This window comes from Metarhizium acridum, assembly GCF_019434415.1.
Source record: "Metarhizium acridum strain ARSEF 324 chromosome Unknown scaffold_72, whole genome shotgun sequence".
NCBI lineage: Eukaryota > Fungi > Ascomycota > Sordariomycetes > Hypocreales > Clavicipitaceae > Metarhizium > Metarhizium acridum.
The window spans coordinates 602611-620918 of record NW_027094019.1 but is presented as its reverse complement, the minus strand read 5'-3'; the positions used below and the strand labels follow the sequence as shown (position 1 = coordinate 620918).

Genomic DNA, 18308 nt, shown 5'->3' with positions numbered 1-18308 from the left:
CAGCACTATGAAGTTTCCAAATCCTACGCGCAAAGTTCCGCCGGTGAGACGATCGGATGACACCCCATTTACTACCAGTTGACGTCTTTCTCAGTGGTCTAACGATACACCGGCAATTCCTAATTATTGATGTCCTACTTGAGCATAACTGTGGTCACAACATAGAGAATGGCAGTGGAAAAACACCGTTTTCACACCTCTCAGATTAGTCTGTGTACTACTCAGACGCAAAGAGCCTCCTTGGACGTCTTTCTCGGATGCTTCACAAGGGAGCGGACGTGATGCACTCAGGCACAGTCGGAAGATTGCCTTTCCAAGTCTCCTTCTCGATTGCGGGGACCAAGTTTTATTCTCAAAGATAATTCAAGTTCCAAGACGAGGTGATTGAAGCCTTGAAATCCCTGCCCCAGATGGGGGCATCCAGCTTCACACAGATGCCGGATGGAAGACCACTAGCCACCAGACATGTTGTTCCCAAGGCCTGTCGAGATACTCCACCTGCTACCAGACACCTTCGCAAACAAAATGGCCGGGACACTACATAGGTATGCATCCTGGCGAGACCTGACAAGGTGGTGAATAGAACCTTCTCTACTCCATGAGCTCTCGGCGGCACATGCACGAGGTAAATTGCCCCTTGAGCTGGCACATATCCATCTCCAAAACGGAGCGAACATCACCCAAATTCCAAAAATCGAGACTTCAGCCCTACCCGTGGCTCCCGCCGCCCCAGCCGGACGTCCCGATGCGCCGATATCCCATCCGCCACCTGGCAATCTCCCTCGCTCATGACAGACCAGATTGACATGGCGGTCAGAAAATAACCACAGACGAGTCTGGTCGCACTAATCGCAAGCACGCCCCGAAACCATGCTCACACACGTGAAAGCCTCAACCACGACAAGTCCGTCACACATTCCCTCGGGCAATTCCATCCAAACACCGGCTCGGCATCCGTCCAGGCAATAGCGCAGCCGCCCATCAAAACCGGGAATTTCACACCGTAGTCCGCAATTCCAACTAACAAGTACAAAGGCATAGTCCCAGTGCCATCTTCCGTCAGGTACGCAGGGTCCTCCACCCCGTCGCAATAAATACCATCCACGATAGCCGCACATGGTCCTCCTCCGTCCTCATCCCAAGACCACTCCACGAGTCCAAAATGACAGCCCTCCTTCCCCTCGACCTGTCCAGAAACCTCTCCCTCTTCACGGTCCATCTCCCCCCGCTCCCGTAGAAGCATTCCCAAGCTAACAAGCCCAGGTCCCCGCGGCGCTTGGCCTCGCCCTCATCCCGCACCTGTACGCCGTAGGCTCAGCCGGCTTCAACATATACGACAACTCGTACCCGCGCGCCTACCGCGACACGTTGATCAAGGACACGTCCATTGACAAAGTAGTACGTTGCTGTCACAGACCCCCGCGCAAGCCCGCCGACTGACACACCCTGCCAGCGCAAGCAGCGCATCCTCCGCGCAGAGGCGTGCTCCCTCAACGGCCTCGAGACCATTGGCTTGTATGCCGCGTCGGTCATTGTAGGCAACTATGCCCAGCTCGGTACTTCTACCCTAAACAGCCTTTCTATCGGGTATTTGGCGTCTCGGTTCGCGTATACCCTTTCCTACGTCTTCATCCAGAACCGGAGATTGTCGTGGTTGAGGACGGCCATCTGGCAGGTTACGGCTGCGTACATTGTCATGTTTTGGGTCAAGGCGGGATATAAGCTGCTATAGGAGCCTGCCAAGGGAACAAAGACTGGACGCTTTCCCAGGACTACAATCACGAATGGCGCGGGTGCCCATGTGCAGACGGTAAAATGTAACAACACAGACGAAGACACTTCACGTAGCCTCGGCTAGTGCACGAGTGAAATTCAGCTCCATTCATTGCTTCTCATTGACCAGATGAGGAATTGAACAAAGATAATAATATTGATTCGTCGTGTCATCCCTGGTTCTGCAGCACTTCAGATATCCATATCCACCCCTGAAAATATGTACTTGCATTGTTTTACACTTAATCATAATTCTTTCCTTTCTTTTTCCTCTCTTCAGTTGAGATCGGCGCTCAGAGGAAGGTTGCGTGAGCTGCTACCGACAAACACCTTCTTGGGGGCCTTGGTGATGACCCAGTTCTGAGATGCAGTATCCCAGTTGCTAATCTCACGGCGAGTGATGTCGTGGCGGAATGTAACACTCTTCCCAGGAGCAATGCCCTCGATGCGGTCGAAGCCGCGAAGAACGCGGACGGGCTCGTTCTCGCCGCCAAGGCTGATGTATAACTGGGGAATTTCGTCACTCACGCGCTTGCCAGTGTTGGTGATTGTGGCAGAGACGGTGTACATGACATCCCATAGCTGGCGATTGCCACCAGGTTCGCCAGAAGACGCAAGCCTAGGCTGCGGCGAACCATCCGTAGCGCCAGGAGGTAAGAATTGCTCCGCAGTCTGGCCGTAGTGACCGTCACGAGAGGCTTCCTTGCCTGAGGTCGTCGTGTTGAGCCAGGGATAAATAAACTGATAAATATAGCGAATAGAAGGAGGGAAAGCGTAATCCTTCAGGTTAGTGCTGAAATTGCCAAAGGTGGGAGCAGCTATCGTTTTGCCCTGGGGAGGGGACATGGGGCGGACATCACGCTTCTCAACCTTGAGGTTCGAGTACTCAAAAGTGGACCATGATAAACCGTAGCCGAATTCATAAATAGGAGCACCGGTGCTGTTCTTGCCAGGCGCCACCTTGTCAAAGTGGCGATAGTCAATGAAAGAACCCTCAGAAAAGTCTTGCTGAGGGGCGTTGTTGCCATTATTAGGCTTGTAGAGAACGTCGGTGCCATAGCTTTCAAGAGTAGGGCCCCAAGTGAAAGGGGAGCGTCCAGGGCTGGTCTTTCCGTAAAGGATGTCAGTGATGGAGTTGCCAGATTCCTGCCCTGGAATACCGGCCCAAACAATAGCAGAAATGTTGGGGTTCTGGTACCAGTCCGTGACGAGGACAGGTCCAACACTATGAATGACAACAATGGTGTTGTGGCAAATGGACGAGACGTTCTTGATCAGATCATCACCGTTCTTCCAGAGTGTGAGGTTCTTGCGATCACCGGCGTTGCCGTCAACCTCAAAATAGCCCTCGCCGCTATCGGCGTTGACAAAAACGACTGCAGTGACATTAGGCTGAGCAACAACCCTCTGAGTAGCCGCCCACTGGTAGTTGCTAAGAACGCTCTCATATCGGGAGCCGTCCTGGATGGCCTGGCGCTGGAGGGCATTGTCGGGGGTAATAAGGTAAGGGAATTGCGAAGTACCGGAACCCCAGGGCATGGCCAAAGTGCCATCATCACATCCGCGATCATCGCAGCCGTTGGGGCCCCTGGAGTTTTGGCCAGCATCCTCACCAATGACCGCAAGGAACTTGGGCTTATTCAACGGCAATGACCCAGTGTTCTTGAGAATGACGGTTCCCTTGGCAGCAGACTCGCGAATGTGGGCAGCGTGGTTGCCACGGACATCTACTTGAAAGTTGACCTGTTCCCAGTTCTCCTTGGCAGCAGCGTGGCGGTAGCCGAACGTGTTCCGAGTCCATGAGCTGAAGCTGGTAGGGGCCTGCTTGCCGGGCTGCATACCAACCTTGAAGAAAGAAGCCATGATTCGCATGGCCATGTCGTCGATACGATAGGCGGGGACGGTGCCATTGATGACAGCGAGAGTCAAGTTTGCGCCCCAGTAACCACGGCCAGTGTTGAACTCGGTATCACCAGGCATGCTCATATCGAGGCCAGCCACTGCAGTGGCGGCACCCGCATGCTGGGCCTGCCAGTCACTCATGATAAATCCCTGGAAGCCCATTTCGTCCTTGAGAATGCCATTGAGGAGCTTCGAGTTCTGGCACGCGTACGAGTTGTTGATCTGGTTATAGGAGCACATGATGGAACCAACTCCGGCCCTGACGGCATCGGCAAATGGCCAAGCATAATCCTCGTGTAGAGTCTTGTCGTCGACATTGGAAGAAAGGCTCTCGGAAATGTTGAATCCTCGCTCAACAGACTCGCCGGCTTGTCGAAAGTGTTCTGCGAAAGAGTTAGCTCAAGGTGAACCGCAATCCACTCCCCAGACAAGTCAAGCCATCTAGTTCCTTACCTTGCTCATTGGCGATAAAATGTTTGGCGCAAGCAATGACTCCCGCCTCCTGAATACCAATAACAGTATTGGCAAGTCCCTTACCCTGAAGGTAGGGATCGGTGCCGAATCCCTCAGCGTTACGGCCGCCTGTAGGTGTACGACCAAGAGGGCCACTGGCAGGACCAAGAGCGACATCAATACCCTTGTCCCTAGACTCAGAACCCAATGCCTTGCCACGGTCTCTCCAAAGATTCTCCGACCATGTCGCACCAGCAGTAAGCCCAGCAGGGAAAGCGCTATTGTAGTCGGAAAGACGAATACCCAACGGGCCGTCCTGCATACACAGAGCTCGGAGGCCCAATCGCGGAACAGCTCCATTGTTACCGACGCAGTTGTCGCTCATCCATCTACATGAGACGTGTAAGTACAAGTGGTGTCTGTAGTCGACCCGAATGTTTGCCGTGGGCTTCGATACTCACCCGGTACCTGTCGTCAAATTGACCTTCTCAGCCAGAGTCATGCGCGACACAAAGTCCTTGGCCTTCTTGTAGGCGTCTTCCCAGCCCGGAGCCTGTGGGTTCATCCATGGCGACGGATAGTGGGGAGGGGAGGTGGCCAGTTCGGCTCGGGCATCAAGCTGCAACGGGATCTGAGTGTCAGCGAAGGCATAAAAATCGTCAAAAGCTATAGCAATGGATCTGGGCAGAGCGGCTAGAGCCCCGACCATGACAAGAGCCCGCCTCATGTTGGATGGCTCTCCTGCGTTCAGGCGCGAAGGCTCTGTTTTGTCGATCCAAGGTAGGTTTCCCCACCCCCATGGCGCAGCCCACACACACAAGGAATGCATGTAGAACAATAGCCAGGCACCCGTCTCCCATGGTTTGCTCATGTTCAGGCCGGAAGTGGGGATCTTGAATCTGCCGGGTGGCCGAATTGGGGTAAATCTTGGATGATCGATCCATCGGGTGTGCAAAGAGGAGTGTTGAAGGTTGCCGGGCAGAGGCACAAGCAGTCAAAGGAGGAGAAACACAGATTTCGACCACAACTGACCATGGCCGTGTGCTCCAAACGAACGGCAAGCTTACCTTGTGAAGGTACCCAGGTGCTGACGGGCTAGCATCTACCACGGCAGTGAGTAGAGCCGCGGCAAAGATGGACAATGGCTTCATGACGGCGTGGCGATCCTGTAACTGGCGTTGGTCTTGTTCGTTTCTGGCCGATTTTCTCGTCTACAAGGCGACGAGGAACAGAGTCGTGAACTTGAGTTGACAACGCCGACTGGCTCGAAGAAAAACCAACAGCTCAGTCCAGGAGGGTGGGCAACATGATATAAGATTTGATCCTGAGGTCTCAGTTTGTCCGGGCACGTCAACCGTCAAGGTGAAGGACGAGAGGACCGGGGGATGAGCGGTCATGTGGATTTGGATTGTCGTCATGGTGCCAACGTTGGGTGTGAACGGGCCGCGCGAGCTTTGGACGAGACGATCAAGTTACTTCCTTTTGCTGGCTGGTGGAGCATGTTTGCGTTTGTCGTTCTTTCTATTCACGGTCCGCGATGCAATGCGGAATCCAGGTCGAGGAAGCATTGCAAGCCCATGGCGTGGTGGAGCTTCGTGCATGGATTCGAGGCTGCGCGCACCGGCGTGCTGCACTCGTGCCCTCGTACAATACACTCGATGCTAATACCAAGACTAATATTAATCCATTAATACTTAATACGGAGTATGGATGGAGTACGTTCTTCCAATGTGCCCAAGTTTCCTGTGGACTTGGCGAGGTGGAGCCGTTTGCTGTGGCGTGGTTTGCTCCAGTTTACATGTACGGGGTACATCCTCGGTCCTCCCGTGCATAGCAGCAATTAATGCATGTCTTGGAGGAAACCGAAAACCGGAAACCGGATTGGAGTTACCCGTTGACAACTAAGTGGGCCAGCCACTGGGTAGTTTGACGTGCAGAACATTGAACCAGACCACTTCCACCATCGCAGGGCCCCCGAGCCTCAAGCCTCCTATTGTGCAGCGCCGTGCCAAATAGAGGTCTGCGAATTGCAACCGTGTCCTATTATGCATTATTGGAAGAAACAGGCCGTTGGGAAGACGCAAACATTGGCTCGACACGATTTGACTTTGGACAAGACCCTCACGGACGTGTGGGGCACGAAGGGCACCGGGGACCCTGCGGTCTGGAGGTAACTTTTGTTCCTGAGCCTTCCAGCTTCCAAACACTGAGGGTTCAATGTTTACAGAAACAGGGCAGAACTGAATGGCCGATTGGCGGGGATTGGCGTCGCTTGGCGGCTGCTCGGTTCTGCTAGCCTCACCCGGCACCATTTGGTTTGCCAGTTGAGAGCTTTCAATATTAATGCCCCGGGTGCCTGCAAGCCATAACCGCCATCAAGCCACGGCCGTAGACCGTCTGGTGGCGTTCGGCTGGCTGTGACAATTGTGCGCTTTTATGGAGCCACTGAAGTATTGCTGCGTAAATCTAAAGTTGGGCAGCTATGAACGGCATGGGATAGCTGACACTGGCATTGAGAGCTCATGCCAAGCCTTGCACATTGTAAGTTGGGCAAGAGCTTTCCACTGCATCCTGCCTCTACCTAGGTAGACATCACCGGCCAATCCAACCTCCATATTGACTTTATCAACAACCACAAGGTACCCAGCTCATCTATTATTGTCTGCTCCGTTTGCCAACAACGGCCATGCAATGGCATCTGCTGCCCTACCAGGTTATCTCCGATTCGTGACCGCGTCAGGCTCAAACTTTGAGTCGGTCAAGGTCGGCTAGAGAACATTTTGACGACAAATACTCCGACAATTTTCTATGCAAGAAATACAGAGCAAGAATAAAAGGGCCGATAACACTCTCTGTCTTCCTTCACACATGCCAGACGGTGTTTCGACCGCATTGCCGCCACTCTCGTCCAAGGTTCCGCCAAGCCACAGAGTTCAACCGAGACGCACCATCATCATGACCATCCAGATAATCTCTCAAGGGTGCTTCAACCCCTGTCCAAGGACATGCGTCAATTTAACAGCCCACGCGAGTTATTAGGGCTCCGAACATCCCCTAGGCTGCATCAACGCGGGGACAAGTGCAGCGAATGGTTGTCGATGACACGATGGAAACCCTTAGATTGGTATCATGGCCCCGCTTCGTCACTCCATAACGATCCTCCATCCGTGAGATATTGTCGCTTATTTCTGGTCCCTGCAACTCCCGCTGATATTAATATGACGTATAGAAGGTATTAACTGATGGCGCAAAATATCATAGGAATATCCGATTTAATTTTTTTTAACACACATAACGCCGTACTCGACAAGTTGTCCCGGATCGTCGTTGGTCTGCTCCACGAATGAGGAGCATGGCTTCTATCCCTTCAATCTACGTGACACGACACCTACTCGATATTAACAAGCTTGAACACATATATGCAAATCCTTAAGAATAGCACACCGACCCTCGGAGCGGGCTCCGAAATAAATCTTCCCAAGAAGTACTCTATACACCTTTGGCATTACCAGTACTAGTACTTATCAAAACACCATTCTCCACCACATCTCTATACACAAAAAATTGGCTTCCATTAACAACGCGACTTGGCCACTAGTCGACGGATTTCATCGGAAAAGGTATCGGGATTCAGCTCAGTCAATCGAATTGAATACTGCAGTCTGCAGTCCAGCTTGGCCTTGGCCCGGATAGGTTGATTATTGCTCCGTACTGCGTATGTGATTGTTTATGCTTGTGCACTGGCACCTGGTCAATCATTCCCGCATTGTCTTAGCAAGGAGCCAGGAATCTCGATTCTACAATGCAGTCAACTCTGCGCATGCAATATTGCCAATTGCGGATGACGGTAACTACGTACCACAACACATCACACAAAAGCTCACGAAATCTCGAATGTGCTTGAAACAGCAATTTGGCTCGCGTTGCACTGCGGCCACTATTCCCCGGCACCGGCTCAGCTTACACCGCCTTGAACACCGGCATCTGGAGGAAATTACACATGTACCATCCCCAATCGCCACTGACAGCCGACAGGGGCTTTATTCGTTCCCACTCCGCATTGCTGTACCTGCTAACCCCCCAGATTTATCCCCGCAATGTTGTTCTGCCTCGAAGAGTTAGCGTGGCGTTCTTTTCGGGCCGTTTTGCACACCTGCGGACACACTCACTGTTAAATCTACCTTTTCCACAACAATAGCGCAGTCGGGGAGTTTCGCTCGCTCACGATCGGCCTTTTGATGTCCTGATTATGGTAAAAGCCCGGAAATGCCAAAGCTTAGCCAAACGAGAACGGTCATGGGACGATTAACTGTTCGCGATTTCTCCGCCTCTTCACAGAGAAACCAGTCACAGTTGGGTTGGGACGGCACTTCGCCCCGCGTACCCGGAGTCTCTTTAACCGCGTTTCCAAGTCATCTACGGAGTAAAGCCCGTTGTCAATTCTGTCGGCGAAATGTAAACGGCCCTCACAACAGACGCCAAAAAGTACCAAGTGGTCATGAGTCATGAACTAGTGAATAACACAGCAGGGGAGTCTCCCAGTGGCTATGCCGAGGCCCGACATGAATGTTTCGCATGTTGCAACTGTATGTATTGTCCCGTTATGTGGCATGAAAAAGTATAAGTTACGCTGGTACACATTATGGGCGGTACGAGCCTTAATGTACACCCCACCTATTAATTTAGCTAAAGTGATTATAATTAGTTATGGAAATTAAACACCTCTTCTTAATATAATTATAAAGGCTTATTTATTAAGATTTAATATATATATTATTACGAACGACACTGCACAAGACACGGGACGGGACTGCACCGGCTAGGATAGGTATAACCCATAGGTATAAGAAGAAGGTAGGGGCACGTGACTAGCTACGTAACCTAAGAGGCGATTAAAGAGATTAATATTTAAATATATTAATTAAAGAGAATTAAATTAATTAAACCTTAAGTTAATTAATTAAGGTTTAAAGAGATTAATAGTTAAGTTAATTAATCTAGAATTATAATAAAGAGATAAATAAGTACTTAAGAAGAAGATATTCCTATAGCTAAATAATTTAAATCTTTATTAATTAATTTAAGTAATAGTCTTACTATTAAAAGTTATACTCTTAATAGCCTTATTATAATATTACTTAAAAGCTACTTTATAGTATTTAACTTAACTTACTTTTTAAGAAATAAACCTATTATACCTTAAAACTTAAGCTATTATTACATTTTAATTAATTCTATTTAATAAGTTACCTTAAAACTTTAAGTAGTAATAACTTCTAAGATATTTACTTTAAGCGAAAAGACTATTAACTTTAAGAAGATAATAAAGTATCTTTATAATAAGATTATTAAGCTTAAAAAGTAAAATTAATAGCTTTTTAATTAATAAAATAATCTCTACGAAAAACTTAAGGTATAAGAAGAGAAACTTATAATAGTTTAAAATCTTACACTTATATTCTCTATTAATAATAATAATATACTAAAATTCCTTAAGCTTAAATTATATAATAATTATAAGAGTAATATAAGAAACTTTCTTATATAAGCTTAAGCTTACCTATAAGTTAATAAAAAAATCTATATAATACTTAAGTTATAGATTCTTTATATTAATAATCTCTTAACTAAAAAAGTAATAGAATAATAGAAGCTAATTCTTTATATATATCTTAAATATAATGTTAAAGTTAAAGTAAAAGTTATTTATATCTTCTTTAATTATAAAACCTTTAAAGAATAACTTCTTATTATATTTAAAAACCCTAATAAGTATAAAGAAGCTATATAATAGCTTACTTAACTTAAGTAAACTAGATTTATAGCTTATTATATTAAGAAGTTTAAGCGTATTATAGTAAAACTTAACTAAAATACTAAACCTAAAATAAAAGTCTTTTATTAAGAACTTAAAGAAGAAGTAAAGAATAATATTTATTAAGAAGATTATTTTAAGTTATTTAATAACTTTATTAAAATAGTTATTAAGATAAATAATTATTTATATAAGTAATATTATAAAAAAAGTTACAGGAAATTTAAATTATATACTAGGTTTAATAAACCTAATAATAATAAGCTATACTAAACGTTAATAGTATATAAGTACTACGCTAGACTTATAGAACTTAACGCTATAAATAAGAAAAAGAGAAAGACTTATTATAATTATAGTAAGATTAAATACTTTATAAATAAATGTAAAGCCTTAAAAAGGCTATAAAAGCTAATCCTTAAAGGTAAGAAGCTTTATACCGTAAATTAAAAAGACTTACTTACGCGAAATTTTAATATAATAAGTAATAAAGAAAACTATACGTTAATAAATAATATTAGTTTAAATAAAGATTAGAAATTTAAAACCTAATTAATACCTAATAACTTTTAGAAATACTAAACGCTCTTATTAAAAAGTAAATCTTTACTAAAATTAATTTAAAAAGAAGAAAATCATTTAATTAAGAAAAATAAACTTAAAGTTAAATATAAACTTCTTAATTAAACTTTCTATTATAATAATAATTATTACACGCACCTTAATAATAAGTAAGGTAACGAATAGTTTTTACGAGAATAAAAGAAAAGAAAAATAACCCTTATAATACAATTAAAATTATAATAAACTAATTTAAAGATATTAAACGAGAAGTTATATTATACTAAGAATAACGTATATATTACCTAAGCTATAGCCTTATAATATAAGGAGAAAGAGAACTATATAACTATAAGTAACTCGCTTAGCTTAAGTTTAATTAACATAAATAGTAGATTAAGTAATTACTAAGAAAGCTTTAATAATATATTAGAGAATAATTACTAATAATAGCGCTTAAAGATACGCGCTAAATAATAAGAGAAGAGAAATAATAAATTAGAAAATAATAGCTGTTATTATAATTAAAATTAATTTCTTAATAAAGATTTAATAGGTCTTTATATACTATAAATATTAGTAGTATAGTATACCTTATAATTAATATAACTATAATAGAATAAAAGATTTAGGTAATAATTAATAGTAAAGTATAAGGAAATTTTATCTCGTTAAATCTTATTAATAGATTATAATTACCTTAAACACTTAAAGATAAGCCCTATTAACTTATAATTATAAAAGGAATTATAATAAAGTATAACTAAAAAGTAGTTAATATAAAAGTTACGTAACCTTTAATTAATATATAAGGCATAAAACACTAAGTTATATTAAATATTATAATAATCTTAAAACACGATATTATATTAAGAATACCCTAGTTATAAGTGAGTAATCTACGAGTTAATTAGAGAACTAATTAACTTTAATAGAATTTACTAAAATACAGTTATAAAGCTAAGTGTTACGAACGACACTGCATAAGACACGGGACGGGACCGTACCGGCTAGGACAGGCACGACCTGTAGGTATAAGAAGAAGGTAAAGGCACGTGACTAGCCACGTGACCTAAGAGGCGATTAAAGAGGTTAATGTTTAAATATATTAATTAGGGAGAATTAAACCGATTAAACCTTAAGCTAATTAATTAAGGTTTAAAGGGATTAATAGTTAAGCTAATTAATTTAGGATTATAATAAAGAGATAAATGAATACTTAAGGAGAAAGTATTTCTATAATTAAATAGTTTAAATCTCTATTAATTAATTTAAGTAATAGTCTTACTATTAAGAGTTATACTCTTAATAGCCTTATTATAATACTACTTAAAAAGCTACTTTATAGCATTTAACTTAACTTACTTTCTAAGAAATAAACCTATTATACCTTAAAACCTAAGCTACTATTACATTTTAATTAATTTTATTTAATAAGTTACCTTAAAACTTTAAGTAGTAATAACTTCTAAGATATTTACTTTAAGTGGAAAGACTACTAACCCTAGGGAGATAATAAAGTACCTTTATAATAAGATTATTAAGCTTAAGAAGTAGAATTAATAGCTTCTTAACTAATAGAATAATCTCTACGAAAAACTTAAGGTATAAGAAGAGAAACTTATAATAGTTTAAAATCTTACACCTATATTCTCTATTAATAATAATAATATATTAAAATTCCCTAAGCCTAAATTATATAATAGTTATAAAGGTAATGTAAGGAACTTTCTTATATAAGCTTAAGCTTACCTATAAGTTAACGAAAAAATCTATATAACACTTAAGTTATAGATTCTTTATATTAGTAACCTTTTAACTAAAAAAGTAATAGAATAATAGAAGCTAACCCTTTACGTATATCTTAAGTATAGTATTAAAGCTAAAGTAAAAGTTATTTATATCTTCTTTAATTATAAAACCTTTAAAGAATAACTTCTCGCTACATTTAAAAATTCTAATAAGTATAAGAAAGCTATATAATAACTTACTTAACTTAAGTAAACTAAATTTATAGCTTATTATACTAGGGAGTTTAAATGTATTATAATAAAACTTAACTAAAATACTAAACCTAAAATAAAAGTTTTCTATTAAGGACTTAAAGAAAAAGTAAAGGATAATATTTATTAAGAAGATTATTTTAAGTTATTTAATAACTTTATTCAAATAGTTATTAAGGTAAATAACTATTTATACAAGTAACGTTACAAAAAAAGTTATAGGAAATTTAAATTATATACTAGGTTTAATAAACCTAATAATAGTAAGCCACGCTAAATATTAATAGTATACGAGTATTACGCTAAACCTATAAAACTTAACGCTATAAATAAGAAAAGAGAGAAGACTTATTATAATTATAGTAAGACTAGACACTTTATAAATAAATGTAAAGCTTTAAAAAAGCTATAAAAGCTAATTCCTAAAGGTAAAAAGCTTTATACCGTAAATTAAAAAGACTTACCTACACGAAATCTTAGTATAATAAGTAATAAAGAAAGCTTTACGTTAATAAATAATATTAGTTTAAATAAAGATTAGAAATTTAAAACCTAACTAATACCTAATAACTTTTAAGAATATTAAATACTCTTACTAAAAAGTAAACCTTTACTAGAATAGATCTAAGAAGAAGAGAATTATTTAACTAAGAAAAATAAACCTAAAATTAAATATAAACTTTTTAATTAAACCTTCTATTATAATAATAATTACTATACGTATCTTAGTAGTAAGTAAGGTAGCGAATAGTTTTTATAAGAATAAAAGGGAAGGAGAATAACTCTTATAATACAATTAAAATTATAATAAACTAATTTAAAGATATTAAACGGAAAGTTATACTATATTAAGAATAACGTATATATTACCTAAGCTATAACCTTATAATATAAGAAGAAAAAGAACTATATAACTACGAGTAACTCGCTTAGTTTAAGTTTAATTAATACAAATAGTAGGTTAAGCGATTACTAAGGAAGCTTTAATAATATATTAGAAGATAACCGCTAATAATAGCGCCTAAAATAACGCGTTAAAGAATAATATAAGAGTAGGATTAATAAATTAGGAAATAATAGCTATTATTATAATTAAAACCAATTCCTTAATAAAGATCTAATAGGTCTTTATATACTATAAATATTAGTAGTATAGTATACCTTATAATTAATATAACTATAATAGAATAAAAGATCTAGGTAATAATTAATAGCGGAGTATAAGGAAATTTTATCTCGTTAAATCTTATTAATAAATTATAATTACCTTAGACACTTAAAGATAAGCCCTATTAACTTATAATTATAAAAGAAACTACGATAAAGTATAGCTAAGAAGTAGTTAATATAAAAGTAGCGTAACTTCTCGTTAATATATAAGGTACAAAACACTAGGTTATATTAGATATTATAGCGATCTTAAAATATAATATTATATTAAGAATACCCTAGTTATAAGCAAGTAATCTATAAGTTAATTAAAGAACTAATTAACTTTAATAGGATTTACTAGAATACGGTTATAAAGCTAAAAGTAGCCTATAAAGAGCACCTTATTTAAACTATAATAGGCCTTTAAGAATATATGTAATTACTAGAGAGCTAAAAGCTAAGATAACGGAGATTCCTAAGAAATACTTAAAGTATAGTAAGCTATTTAGTAAAGAGCTAAAAATAGGACTATTAAAGCATTTATACTAGGATTATAAGATTAAACTCTAGCTTAATACTAAATTAACGTTTAATAAAATTTATTCTTAGAATCTTAAGTAAGATAAAGCACTTAAGGAGTATTTAAAGGATATACTATAAAAGGGATATATAAGATTATTAGAGTCCTTAATAAAATACCTAATCTTATAGGTATTAAAGAAGAATAGAAAACTATAACTATGTATTAATTACTAATACTTAAATAAAATTATAATTAAGAATTAATACTTGTTATTACTTATAATAGAAATTAAAGATAAAGTTAAAAAAGCTAAATAGTTTATTACACTTAACTTAAAAGAAGCCTATAATCTTATACGAATAAAAGAAGGCTATAAGTAAATAATAGTATTTTAAACTAGTAAAGGATATTATAAATATCTAGTAATACCTTTTAGGCTTATTAACGCACTAATAACCTTTTAAAGAATAATTAATATAATCTTACGAAAATAATTAAAAGTGTTTATAGTTGTATACCTTAATAATATTCTTATTTACTTAAATACCCTTAAGAAATATAAATAATATGTATATAAGGTATTATAAACTCTATAGGATAATAAACTCTTAGTTAAAGCCTTAAAATGCTAGTTCTACTAGAATATTATACACTTTTTAAGGTACGTGCTTATACACGAAGAAATACAAATAAGCCTAAATAAAATTAAAACTATTAAGAAATAGCCTATATTAAAGAATTTAAAAGAAGTTAAAGAATTTATAGTATTCGTAAACTTCTACTATAAGTTCTTAAGTAAATATAAAGATATTTTATAACCTCTTATAAACCTAATAAAGAAAGAAGTTAGCTTTTAATAGAATAAATTAAAAGTTATAGCATTTTAAAAGATAAAAGATTTAATTACGTTAAAACCTATATTAAAAGCACTTAATTAAAATAAACCTTATAAGCTTAAAACGAACGCCTTAAACTTTATATTAAGCGAATAGCTTAGATAATAAGATAATTAAGAAAGACTATACTTAATTATATTCTTCTTAAAGAAACTCTATAAACCTAAACTTAACTATAAGATCTATAATAAAGAACTTATAGCTATTATTAAGTGCTTTAAAGAATAAAGATATTATCTTATAAAAGTAAAGCATTAAATTAAGGTTTATACTAACTATAAGAATCTTATATTATTCTTAACTATAAAGAATTTAAATAAACGATAGATTAAATGGTATAAAACTCTTATAAATTATAACTTTAAGATTATATACTATAAAGAATCTAAAAATAAAAGAGTAAACGCGCTTAGTTAAAGAGAGAACTTAAAATTAAATGAGTAAGTAAGTAATATACCCTTATTACGCGCTATTAAGAATAGAAACCTTATATTAGGCACCCAAGAAATTAATATAATATAGTAAGTTAAGCTAAATAAAATATAAATATATTAGATCGTATTATATATTAATAATAATAGTTATCTAGATAATTAAAAAATAAAAACGCATTTATTTAAGAAAGGCAAGACCTTCTTATATAATAAATAGTAGTATATTCCTAGTATACTTTAAGAATAGCTTATTAAGGAAATATATAAGCACCTATTACACGAATATTAGGGTGTAGGGAAAACGATTAGTAGAATAAGAAAATCGTATAACTTTCTAAAAAGCAGAAAAACGGTATAAGAAGTTATTAAGAAATATAATACATGTAATAAAGTAAAATTAACGCGACACGCACTATACGAAGAATTATAACTAATATTACCACCTAAAAGAGTATAGTAAACTATTATAATAGACTTTATTATTAAATTACTAAAGTTAAAAGAACCTATAATAAGAGTAGCTTATAATAGCATTCTAGTTATTATAGATAAACTTATAAAATACGCCTACTACATTTTATATAAGGAATTAAGTAATACTAAGGACTTAGCGTATATATTCTTTAAAATAGTTATCGTATAACACGAATTACTAATAAAGCTTATATTAGATCGCGATAAATTATTTACCTTAAACTTTTAAAAATACCTTATAAAAACTATAAAGATTAAATAAAGCTTATTAATAGTATTCCACCTATAATTAAATAGATAAATAGAAATCTTAAACTAAATACTTAAATAATATTTGCGAAGCTATATTAACTACTAATAGAATAATTAGGTAGAATAGCTACTACTAGTATAATAGGCTTATAATAGCTCTAAGATTAATAATATAAAGATATTATTATTTAAGGTAAATTATAGATTTAACCCTATTATTAAAACATATATAATACAAAATGTAAACGCACTAGCAGCTATAACGTATATAGTAACTATAATAGAAATACAAAAACACTTATAATAGAAATAGATATTTTTATAGAACCAAATAAAATACTACGCGAATAAAAAGAGATTACTAGCGTTAATCCTAGAGAAGGGATATAAAGTATATCTTATTCGTAAAAACATTAAAACTAAGTAACCTAGTAATAAACTTAACTAGAAGAAGATTAAACTATTTCTTATTAAACGAAAAATCTTAAATACTAACTATAAACTATTATTACTAGATAGAATAAGAATTTATCTTATATTTTATATATTACTATTAAAGAAAGCACTAGATAAATCTATAATTACTATAAATATTATAACGAAAGATACTAATAAATATAAAGTTAAATAAATACTTAAAGTATAGGGAGGTATAAAGAATTATTATTATCTTATTAAATAAAAGGGATATTTAAACTCTAAAAACACCTAAAAACCAGCTAAAAATCTTATGAATTACTTAACGTTACTTAAATAGTTTTATTTCTAAGAAATATATCCTAATTAATCTCCTAAGTATTACCTAATAACTTAATATTAAATTTAATATTTAAGAAACGAATTAAAATAGAATCTAAATTCTTAAAAGAAGTAAAAAGAACCCTTATAGTCTTTTAAAGCTATTTTGCTTTCTTACGTTTTATATATTTTAACTCTTTAACGTTATTAATACCACGCGTAACCGCACGTATTATTTTCTTAAACTATAATTTCTTTTATTTTTATAAACGTAAGACCTTTTAATTCTTAGCTAAGGCACGCTTCTTAGCTTCTTTAAGCTCTCTCTTAAGCTTATAATATTAATTTATAATACTATAAAGCTATTAAGGGGTTACCCCTATAATATTATAATTCCCTTACTTATCTACTATACACTTTATATAATAACTTAAATTAGAAACGAAGGCTTTATATTAAGGAAGTCCTATATAAGCGTAATAAGCGTAAGCCTTTATAAAGAATAAAGATAAATTATTAATTATCGTAGAAAGAAGGTTATTTTAGTAAAGGGAAGAAGTAAATAAAGCTTTAAACCATTATTTTAAGACACGATTAGTTAATATAATAGTATATAATAATAGAAGAAAGAAAACGCATAACACTTAAGCCGGCTTATTTTAATAGCCTTAAGAATAAGACTAATAAAGAAGGGGTATAATGTTATAAATAACACTATACAAGACACGGGACGAGACCATACTAGCTAAGATAAGTATAACCTATAAGTATAAGAAGAAGGTAAAGGCACGTAACTAGCCACGTAACCTAAGAGGCGATTAAAGAGGTTAATATTTAAATATATTAACTAAGGAGAATTAAACCAACTAAACCTTAAGCTAATTAATTAAGGTTTAAAGGGATTAATAGTTAAGCTAATTAATTTAAGACTATAATAAAGAGATAAACGAATACTTAAGGAGAAAGTATTCCTATAGTTAAATAGTCTAGATCTCTATTAATTAATCTAAGTAATAGTCTTACTATTAAGAGTTATACTCTTAATAGTCTTATTATAATACTACTTAAAAAGCTACTCTATAGCATTTAACCTAACTTACTTTCTAAGAAATAGACCTATTATGCCTTAAAACCTAAGCCACCGTTACACTAAGAGTAGCCTATAAAGAGCACCTTAATTAAACTATAATAGGCCTTTAGAAATATATGTAATTATTAAAGAGTTAAAAGCTAAGATAACGAAGATTTCTAAGAAATACTTAAAGTATAGTAAGCTATTTAATAAAGAGTTAAAAATAAGACTATTAAAGTATTTATACTAGGACTATAAGA

General features: G+C 36.5%; 2 protein-coding genes across 3 annotated transcripts; one reads left to right on the top strand and one right to left on the bottom strand.

The window, feature by feature from the left end:
* Positions 1 to 312: 312 nt before the first annotated feature.
* J3458_006965 (uncharacterized protein) lies at positions 313 to 1936 on the top strand. The gene is made up of 3 exons (XM_007816613.2): positions 313 to 1213; positions 1264 to 1398; positions 1454 to 1936. Exons 1-3 carry the CDS (start codon positions 1163 to 1165, stop codon positions 1730 to 1732), a joined length of 465 nt encoding a protein of 154 aa, XP_007814804.2. The 5' UTR covers positions 313 to 1162; the 3' UTR covers positions 1733 to 1936.
* J3458_006964 (uncharacterized protein) lies at positions 1937 to 5409 on the bottom strand. 2 transcript variants are annotated; one of them, XM_066119135.1, is made up of 4 exons: positions 5196 to 5409; positions 4590 to 4747; positions 4129 to 4517; positions 1937 to 4058 (listed from the first exon to the last, which is right to left on the bottom strand). In XM_066119135.1, exons 1-4 carry the CDS (start codon positions 5277 to 5279, stop codon positions 2050 to 2052), a joined length of 2640 nt encoding a protein of 879 aa, XP_065975771.1. In that variant the 5' UTR covers positions 5280 to 5409; the 3' UTR covers positions 1937 to 2049. The 2 variants fall into 2 exon arrangements, with proteins under 2 accessions (XP_065975771.1, XP_007814805.2); XM_007816614.2 differs by lacking the exon at positions 5196 to 5409 and having other exon boundaries at positions 4590 to 4918.
* Positions 5410 to 18308: the final 12899 nt, after the last annotated feature.